Here is a 10,506-nt window from a genome sequence, read left to right as displayed (position 1 = left end):
TCCCCCCTCCTCCTTCCCCTCCCCCCGGCCCCTGGCAGCCAGCCATCTGCTTTCCGACTCTATGACCATATCTGTTCCAGACATCTCATAGAAATGGAGTTGTGCGATGCGTAGCCTTCTGTGTCTGGCCCCTTCACTCAGTGGGACGTCTTCAAGGTCCAGCCCGCCGCAGCACAGAGCAGCTTCCTTCCTCCTCACAGCCGAGTAACATCCACTGTACCTATGGCCCCGGTTTGTTCATCCGTTCGCCGGTGGTGGCCTGCTCCGTTCGATGGCTGGAGGTGCGAACGCACACTACAAAGACCCCCACCTCCAGGGGGCAGGATGGGCTTGAGACCTGGGCCAGGATTCTGTTCCCACAGCTCCTGCTCCTGCCCCTTCAATAGGCAGGACTCGGAATCTAGTCGCGACTCCCCAGGGCACGGTTCAGCGGTTTTAGTGTGTTCGTGATTGTTCAGCCATCGCCCGTTAGCAGGCGCCCCCATTCTCGCCTCCCCCAGCCCCCGGCGGCCGCGCGTCTGCTTCCCGTCCCTGTGGATTTGCCCGTTCCGGACAGTTCGTATGTGGGACACACACTGTGTGGGTTTTGTGTCTGGTTCCTTCGCTGAGCACAACGTCTTCCAGGCTCTTCCATGCCGTCGCGTGTATGATACTCCAGTCCTTTTCGGGGCTGGCTAATATTCCATCGCGTGCATATGCCACATTCTATTTATTCATTCCTCGTGGATGGACTTTTAGGTTGTTTCCACTTCGGGGCTATTATGAATAATCCTGCTGCAGACATCTGTGCCCAAGAGTGGGATCGCGGGGATAGACGGTCACTGCACGTTTAACCTTCTGCACAAGTGCCGACCGCGCTGCACAGAACTTGCCGGCTCACATCCCTCCGGCCGTGCAGACGGCTTCCGACTCCTTCGCGGTCTCACCAGCGCTTGCCGCCATCTGCGTCCGTGATCCCGGCCGTCCACATGGATGTGAAGTCATGTCTCATTGTAGTTTTGATTGTCTTTTCCTTTTCTTTTTTCACTTTTCATTATGGAAAATTTCAGACATTTGCGAAGCAAACGGAATAATATAATGAACCCCAAGGACTCACAACTCAGCTCCAACAGTGGGCAATATTCGGCCATTCCTGTTTCCTCCCTCTCTCTCCATCCTCTCTCCGCCCCAAATCACTTATCATTCATTATCATTCTTGTTTTACAGGCAAAATGTGCATGCCTTGAAATGCACGAATCTTAGCTGTACAATTTAACACGTGGATATGGCCACGTAACTGTCACCCTGTTACTATAGAACATTCCATGACCCCAGAAAGCTCCAGCACGGCCCCTCCCAGCTGATCCCTCCCCCAGCCGGGGGCAGCCGCCGCCGTGACGATTCTGTGCACCATAGACGGGTTTGCCGTCCTCGGGCTCCCGCAGATGGGAACCCCGGCGTGTTCCACTGCAGCTGCTTGTTCCCCACGTGCGGTCCGTGAGGCGCACCCGGGTGGTTCCATCGTTCACGCCCCGGCCGTCTCTGGGCCGACTTGCGCTCTTCTTCACTGCAGGAAGGAGTCAGAGCACACCTCGCCCCATGGGTGACAAGGCCCATCAACAGGGTGACTGACCATCTGGTTTACCCAGGACTGACAGTGTTCCCAGGACCTGGAACTTTCTGTGCTCAAACCCGGGGCAAACAGGATGAATTGTTGGCCCTCCTCACAAAATACACCTAGAAACTTCCACAGAGGGGGAAAGAATAACTTTTTTATTTTCTTCCTTTCCCTTTTTCTTCTTTTTCAAATATTGGCTGGGCTGGGAATTACTTCCTCAGCTCGAGCTCCACCAGTTCCCCCCACCCTCAACGCCGGCCACGATGCGGTCATTCCCGCAGGAGCCGGCGGAGGAGGCTGGTCTACGCACGCGGCGCAGAGCCCCGTGCGGGGCAGTGACTCGGCAGAGCAGGCCCTGCTGCAGTGCAGGGAGGCAGCCAACAGGCCCGGCTGCGGCAGCAGGAGCTGGTGTGCATGGCTTGAATACCCAAACGCCACTCCGGAGGCAGAGGGAGAGCCCAACAGAACCTTCTCGGCCTCTCGGGAGTCACCCTCCTCGGCTGTGGGGTAATTGGTTTGGAAAAGTTATTCCCAGGCTACAAGTCTCTTAAGCCCAGGGGACATTCCCAGAATGTCAACAAAGAAAGAGGTCTTGTCGGGAGAATCTAGCCCAGAGTCACCGGGCGAGTTTGCCAAAATGCAAATCCCGGGCGGCCCACCTTGGGGTTTCGATGTTGTGCCGGGGGCCCAGGAATCTGCATTCATAACAAATACCGGGGGGCTTCTGGCGCAGGGGGTTCTGAATCAGCTTTAAGAACTACTGATTCTGTTCCAACCTCTCCACTGGAAACTGAAGCACAGAGAAGGGCAGTGACCACTGCAAAGTCACACAGCAAGTTTGCAGCAGGACTGGGGGATCAGGACCCCAAACTCCTGAGCCCTCCAGGATCCTGAAGCCCATTGTGACAGTCGTGGCAAAGGCCGCTCAGTGCGCTGGAGAATTTCCTCACCTTCCGGTCAAATCCAGCAATAGGAGGAGGGTGTTGCTATCCTTGTACTGACCAGCCAGGGTATTGTCTGCGACCAATGTATCATCGCGTTAAAATAGCCTCACGGTATTGTGTGCCTGCCAGGCGCAGGGGCCTGCGGGCTGTGTGTGCATTATCGCCATTCATTACAACAGCCCTTCCCCCAGTAGAGACCTGAGAGTCTAGAGGGGACAGGTGAGCTGCCTGAGCAAGTGGAAGAGCTGGGATTTGAAACGGGGCCACGGACGCTCTGCACCGCGTCCCTTGGCAGTCCCCCCGACGCCCACCCCGCCGTGCGCCAGACAGAAGTCAACCGCAATGGAGATGGTCTAGCCCATCATTCTTTCTCCAGGGGCCAGACATCAAGAACATTTCAATTTAGGATTCCTGTGGGCCCAGGCACTGGAAATAATTTCTTTTTCCACCTCAGAGCATTTCAATCCAAAGAAAACTGCAGTTGTCAACATCTTGCTTTTTACGCAGGCAACTGGCCTCCGTCGTTCATACGCTCATCCATCAGGTACATGTGTGTATAATATTTACAGCAAGGTTCTCTATTCTCACTCCGCATTTGAATCCTCTACGGGGCTTCTGGAAAATTCTACTGCTCAGCTCAAACCTAGAGCAATTAAATTGGAATCTCTGTGGGCCCAGCCTGGGCAGTGGATGTTTCAAGGGTCGCCGGGGGGTTTCCGAGGTGGAGCCAAGGTCGAGAGCCACGCACCAGACCAGTGCGTGGCAAACTGTGACGTGTGCATGAGTCACCCGGATGACTTGCTGAAATGCAGATTATGACGCTCTGGGGTGGGACGAGGCCTGAGGTTCTGAGTTTCTAATAAGTTCCTGGAGGAGGCTGATGCTTTTTGTTCAAGGACCACAGCTGAGCGGCAGAGGGGCTGGTGGAGGGGCTCTGTTAGGAGGCAGGGGCGGGGAGAACAAAATACAGAACAGGCCCACCGCGCTGGGACCTGCCGGGGGAGACAGGCGTGTGTGAAGAGCTGCCGTCACACGTCGCAGGGCTGTTCCGGAGATTCGGGGGCCTCCTCTGCCCCACCAGCCTTCACGCCCCCTAGAAGCGATGTCTGCTTCTCTAGTGACAGCACCCCCAGAGCCTAGCCCAGCGCCTGACACAAAGTGGACCCTCCATGCATTTTAATTGGTCAAATGAATGAGGGTTGGTAGACAAAGAAGTTACAAGATAGTGTACAGTGACTAAGAGACCTGGGTTGGGGTCGAACTCTATGACCTACTGTGTATGGGCACTCACGCAAGTCATTTCACCGCTGTTACCAATTTCCTGGGCCATCAAATGAGGTCACGGTATTGCTACGTGGCTTAAGTGATGGCAGCAGAGCAGGGCATGGTACCCAAGAGGTGCTCATGTCAGTTAAGGCGGAGTCTGCTGCTATAACAAAGAGGCCCCAAGATAGAACAGCTTCGAACAAAATTTCTCTCTCATGCAATAGTCCCCAAGTGAAGGAACTAGGTAACCAGACAGCTCCTGTTCTGGGACCTGGATTTTTTCCACCGTGATGTTCTGTCCTCCCCTGGGGCCTTGGTCCAATCTGCCTGCTCCGAGCTGGGGTGCAGGCCCATCTGTGATGTCCCAGCTCACAACAAGTGCGGAAAGAGTGTGTAGTTCACACCAATATCTTAAGTCGTGGACCCAGAGGTGGTTCACACCACTCCTGTTTCCACCCCGTAGGTGAGCACTTAGCCATTTGGCCACACCTAGCTGCAAGAGAGGCCAGAAAGGGCCGTCTAGCTCCCGGTTACGTACCCAGCCGCAACTTGAAAATTATGTAAAAAGATGTCTGTAGCCAAATAAGTCTACAGCACATAGCTCAATGGATATACACCCAGAGGCGCTTTTCAGCATGATGTCAGCTCCCCTATTTCCAGCGCCGATGCGGGTCACTCTCTACCCTGCATTTATTGCCTCTTCTCCCCCCAGGGTGAATGCTCTCGAAAGTGCTACTACATTTTCATCGTGGAGACCATCTGCGTGGCCTGGTTTTCCCTGGAGTTCTGCCTGCGGTTTGTCCAGGCCCAGAACAAGTGCCAGTTCTTCCAGGGGCCCCTGAACATCATCGACATCCTGGCCATCTCCCCGTACTACGTGTCACTCGTGGTGTCCGACGAGCCCCCGGAGGATGGCGAGAGGCCGAGCGGCAGCTCCTACCTGGAGAAGGTGGGGCTGGTGCTGCGCGTGCTGCGTGCGCTGCGCATCCTCTACGTGATGCGCCTGGCACGCCACTCGCTCGGGCTGCAGACGCTGGGGCTCACCGTGCGCCGCTGCACGCGCGAGTTTGGCCTCCTCCTCCTCTTCCTGGGCGTGGCCGTCACCCTCTTCTCCCCTTTGGTCTACGTGGCAGAGAACGAGTCCGGGCGGGTCCTGGAGTTCACCAGCATCCCTGCCTCGTATTGGTGGGCCATCATCTCCATGACAACGGTGGGCTACGGGGACATGGTCCCGCGCAGTGTGCCGGGCCAGATGGTGGCCCTCAGCAGCATCCTGAGCGGGATCCTCATCATGGCCTTCCCGGCCACGTCCATCTTCCACACCTTCTCCCACTCCTACCTGGAGCTCAAGAAGGAGCAGGAACAGCTCCAGGCCCGTCTCAGATGCCTCCAAAACACCCCCGCGGCCAGTGATCTTGAACTCCTGGACGCCAGCATGGCCAGCGATTACGAACTCCTGGACGCCACCATGGCCAGCGACCGTGAGCTCCTGGATGGGAGCGAGGCCATTGAGCACGAACTCATGAATGATGTCGACGACCTGATCCCGGAGAGGCCCGCCTCGCCCGTCGTGCTCATGTAACTCAAAACCCCTCATGAATGCGGGAACCTCAGCCCGCCACCTTGGCTGAAGCACACCCAAGAACACCCAGCGCGGACCATCTGCTGGTGTGTTTCTAGAGCTCCAGGGAGGACTCCCCAAGCTACGGGGGCACAAGGCCAAGAAGCTCAGTCTTGGTGATCCTTGGCCCTGTGGGGCCTTTTCCTGTCTCCCTGCCCATCCTGAGCACACCCAGTCCTGCTGGATTGGGTCAGTCTCTCTCCTTTCTCTTTCCCTTCCCTTTTCCTTTCCCATCCCAGCTGGGCTCTGGATGCCTGCAGAACCCTGGTCGCCGTTGACATTTGAGTATCAAGCCGACAGAATCCCACTGTTTCCCTAAGACCCTCACTCCTGGGCCACACCATCGCCAGAAGTCAGAGCGTCCAGTCACCGCGAACCCTTCCGATCAGATCTCCCCACCCAGCCCTTCCACGGGCTCCGCAGGGATTGAAAAGTTCTCTTTCTGCCTCCCCGCCAGCTCCGGAAGCTCATAGGCAAGAAGGCAGCACCCGCCTTTTGGCAGTCAATCCCACGTTGGGGTCTGTGGCCGCAAGCCTGCCACCACCCCCCCTCCATACACCTGGGACCTGGCCGGAAGCCCCGTGCGCAGGCAGGGCAGGCTCTCCGGCCGGCTGGACTCTTGGTGGGATGTTCCCCGGTGGCCCTGTCCTTAGGCTTGGCAGAAACGAACTCTTTCAGGGCTCTGCATTGTCCCTTGAGAGAACTGCTCCAGCTGCTGGCTCCTCCCGCATTGCCGGGGACCTTGGCTTTTTATCCTCAGTTAGGCCACCACGGGCTCCGCGCAGCTTCAGTGCAGAAACAAGGGCGGACGTCGGGTCTGCCCCCTGCCGGCTCCCCAGACCAGGCCCCCTAACGCCAGAGGGTAGACGTTCTTAGCCTATTTTTAAATGTATTTGTTTATTTATCTGTTCATTTGCTAACAGAGTCAGCCCTTTGCATCCGCGGGAAGATGCGGAACCGAATCATTTGCGATAAAGCAGCACATCCTGAGAGTAGCCAGGAAAGAGCAAGTTATTCCAAGCGCTTGGCTCCCCGAGGCCTCGCAGAGGCAGGAGGGCTGGAGCGTGGAGGGGTCTCTGGGGAGACGAAGCTGGGAAGGTGGACTGCGGTGAGAAGGTGGTGGGCCTTGAATGCCTTGCAGAGGACGGGGTGACGTGGACAGACCGTGGGTGAGGAAGACGACGGTGGGATGGGATGTGAGAAGACCAGTTCAGAGAGGGGGCTAAGATATGAGGGCCTCCTCCGTGTCATTAACTGCACACGGTTGTGTCATATGCTGGCGTCTCTTCCGTTCCCCAGCAGAACGCATCTGGGAGGTGTCTTCATGACATTTCCCGCGAGTGACGTGGCCCCGCACAGCTGCTTGCCGTTGGCTGCAAGTCCACTGGAGAAAGTGCGCCAGGACGCACATAGGCGTCAGCCAAGTGGTGTGGGACCCGCGGATCAGATGTAGTCTACGCGTGAGAGCAGTCCACGTTTCATCCCCGCAGCAAGTCACTCGCTCTTCATTCATTCCGCTAGTTTTCAGCGACGTCGTGCGATGCGCCAGGCACGGTCCTCCGCTGACCGCGACACCAGGCGGCAGCACAGCCGAGGGCTCCGCCCCGGGGGCACCTGCACCAGCATCAGGCTTCCCTCCTAGAAAGCCCTTGTCTCCTCTGACTCCTCCAGGCGTCCTCCCAGCTGATGCGGGCACAGGTCCCCATTCCTTTAAACCCCAAGAGTCAGCGGGGCAGTTCCCGGTCCCCACGCTGACATGTCCTTTTGGCCATCACACAAGGAAGGCCTCCATGCCCCATAAAATCCCCACCTGGATGGCCACTCTGCTCCACAAAGTGACTAGCAGAGTCTCGTGAGCACGTCACAGGCACCTTGGACAACAGCTGTAAGAGTCTTTTGTTCCAGGCTAACCTTTTTTTTTTTTTTGAGACAGAGTCTCACTGTGTTGCCCGGGCTAGAGTGAGTGCCGTGGCGTCAGCCTAGCTCACAGCAACCTCAAACTCCTGGGCTCAAGCGACCCTCCTGCCTCAGCCTCCTGAGTAGCTGGGACTACAGGCATGCGCCACCATACCCGGCTAATTTCTCTATATATTTTTAGTTGTCTGATTAATTTCTTTCTATTTTTAGTAGAGATGGGGTCTCGCTCTTGCTCAGGCTGGTTTCGAACTCCTGAGCTCAAACAATCCGCCCGCCTCAGCCTCCCAGAGAGCTAGGATCACAGGCGTGAGCCGCCGCACCCAGCCCAGGCTAACTTTTTTAATAACTACTTTTAGGCAAAATACTAAGAGGTCAAAGCCTTCCACTCGCTCTCTCACTGGGGGCTAGACGGCTTGGGAGCTTGCTGGGGCCCAGGTCTTCACTCCCTGTGTGACCTTGGGCAGGCCCCTTCCCCCGTCGGTCAACTGCAGCTTTGGGCTAGATCTGTTTTCTGACTGGGGTTCCCCAAAGCACCCTCAGGGACGGCCGTGTGGGTGGAGACCAGCCAGAGCTCTGCATCCCAGGGCGCAACATTTGCAAATAATGATTTTTAACAGAATGTGCAAATGTCCAGACACCTTCTCCCCTTCCAGCCAGCGCCCATCCACAGCCCCTTGAACTGAGGTGGCGAGCTCACCCCGGAACCAGAGAGGAATCCGCCACGGCCACTGGAAGACCTGGGACCCACACCAGCCCCCGCATCCTCCCCCTCCTGATTGGAGACCCTTTCCGTGCCCTGTGCCTGGTGCAATGAATTCCTAACTACAGCCCCGCCCATCCCTGCAACGAGCTTCTACCCAGGCATCTCCATTTCCCTCTGTTTCACGTACCGGGCGTCTCAACAGAAGTGTGCCAGGGCTCAAAGAAAAGTTCAAGATCAAAATTAGGTGAACCTACATGAAGAGATTCTATAGTGCCTTAATGTTCACCCAGCTGAAGTTCTCTGCTAAATTAGAAGTGGAAAATTGGAATTGATTGTTCACATGTGGGGCTTAATTAAACGCTCTATTTTTTCTCCCTGGTAACGTCCCAGGAGACGGGTCTAAATTGTTCTAGTCTAGCCTTGCAGAGCTGCCTTTCCTTCAGGCTGACTGAGTGGGGCACAAGTGACCACGAGTCGAGAGGCAGCTGCTTCCTCCCCACTGGCTGAAAGGAGCCTCCTTGTGGCTCCCAGAGGGGCTTGCTTTCCCTGAGGCCAACGGCATGACCGTCGCCAAAGACAGACATCTGGCCGCGGAAAGCAAAGAGAAAATGGCGCTTTACTTCAAGCTATTTTCATGTTGAGTTGTTGACGTGGCTTCCAGAGGTAACTGGACAAACTAGGTTCGGCATGTCTGTAGCCAGCGTGGAGTTGGGAGGGGTGAGTTCATTCTCCAAGGGAGTGAAAAGAATACAGTGGGGTTTGACCCAGGACTGTACCAGGGACCCGTTGACACTACTTTGATGGCTTTCGGGACTTTAGAAGTTGGTAACTGGAAAACATCAGAAAACATCAGAAAACAAAGAGTTCAAGCAGGGAGTTTCCATCAGAGATCTATGACCCTCCGGTGGTTATGTGCATGTCAAAGAGTAAAGTGTCCAGTGATTTCATCATATTCTCAAAGCAATCAACGACCCCTCAAGAAGGATAAGATGCTCTAAAGAAAACCAACTGCCTCATTTTAAGATGGAGAGACCAAGGCTCAGAGAGGGAAAGCAACCTGCCCAAGGTCACACAGCCAGTTCATCGAGTTGGAGCCAAGTATCCCAATTCTCAGTTGAACACTCTTTTCTAATATATCGTGTTGCTCCTCCTAGGCTCATCCAAAACAGTGCCCAGGCCCTCGGGGAAAATATGCAAGAGATTGTAGCAACACTTTACCGTGCCCTGAGCAGAGTAAGTAAGGTTGTCTCGGAGTGTCCCAGGCATGTGGTATAACAGTGGACACGGAAATCAATTTCACTGGACCTTCCTGTTCTCGTTTAGTTCAGGTTTGAATAGAGGTTCGCTGAGATCTCTCTGCACCACCGGCCCACCACGTTGCTGCTCACCCCACACAGGCACCGCACCCCACCCCGAGCCCCTCCCAGAAGTACCTGGCTGCAGGGCTCGGCACATTCAGCGGCCTGCCTCTCTCGGCAGCTCATTAAACAGCCTCCCTCCTCTTCCTCACAACGATATGCTAAGAATGGGCATCGCTACGGGGAGATCATCAGGCGCCAAGCAAACAATTTACTTGGAAAACATGTCAAATTCACAAAAAAGTTGCACAGACAAAAATAGCTCACGGAACACCCGAATACACCTTTTTCCCTTTTTTTTTTTTTTTTACATTTCGCCGCCTCTGTTTCATCGTTTGCTCTGTCTGTATTTGTGCTGTGCACGCGCAGCATGTTTTTCTGAACCATTTGCGAGCGAGGTGCCCACATCACGGCCCTTCACGCTAGAATGGGGTAACCAGAGGCTCATCTGAAGACACCAGCCCAGGGATCCTTAGCTGGAAGTTTCCGTGAGGCTCCTGAGGTCCGTGAACCTCGGGAGGGCAGAGCATTTCCAAGTGCTGAGTGTCCAACAATTGCATCAGCTTCTCCAAGGAACCCTTGACCCCTGTCCCCCTGCTCGAACCAGTTCCCTCATTTTAGGCTGGAGGGCCAGGGAGACCCTCCACGCCGCGGCGTGAGGTCCCGAGGACGAGGGTGTTCTCTCGCACGGCCACGGTACAATTAGCAGCTTCAGCACAATTAACTTCGGTGCAATATTTTCATCTGTCCTAATGTCTGTTCCAACGTCATCCGCTGACCTAATAATATCCCCTCTCGTCCTGTTCCCTCCAGCTGAGGGTCCGGCCTAGGATCGGATACACAGGGTGTTACGTTTACTCGTCCTATCTCTTTAGCTTCCTGTCATCCGGACCTTTCCCACAGCTTTCCTTCGATGTAGATGACATTGAAACTATGGGTGAATATAGCACACGCTCGCCCTCTTCTAAATAGGTGTGCTCATGTCGTGTCTGACGTCTCCTCGTGCTTTGATCGAGGCTGTGCATTCCCTCGAGGCCAGGACATTCCGTAAGTAAGGCTGTGTCCCTCTCAAGCCATCGTGTCTGGGTGCCATGTCCTAC

At 55.5% G+C, this 10,506-nt stretch overlaps 1 protein-coding gene across 1 annotated transcript in view; it reads left to right on the top strand.

The window, feature by feature from the left end:
* Positions 1–5,389, top strand: part of KCNG4 (potassium channel, voltage gated modifier subfamily G, member 4) — an 11,383-nt gene extending 5,994 nt beyond the window's left edge. The window contains exons 3-4 of the mRNA XM_012648181.1: positions 4,520–5,245; positions 5,312–5,389. Of these exons, the coding sequence (XP_012503635.1) occupies positions 4,520–5,245; positions 5,312–5,389 (804 nt within the window). The remainder of the gene's footprint in view (positions 1–4,519; positions 5,246–5,311) is intronic.
* Positions 5,390–10,506: the final 5,117 nt, after the last annotated feature.

This window comes from Propithecus coquereli, unplaced genomic scaffold (genome assembly GCF_000956105.1).
Source record: "Propithecus coquereli isolate 6110/MARCELLA unplaced genomic scaffold, Pcoq_1.0 Scaffold280, whole genome shotgun sequence".
Lineage (NCBI taxonomy): Eukaryota > Metazoa > Chordata > Mammalia > Primates > Indriidae > Propithecus > Propithecus coquereli.
Note: the sequence above shows the minus strand (reverse complement) of the source record. Positions and strands in the feature narration are given on the sequence as shown.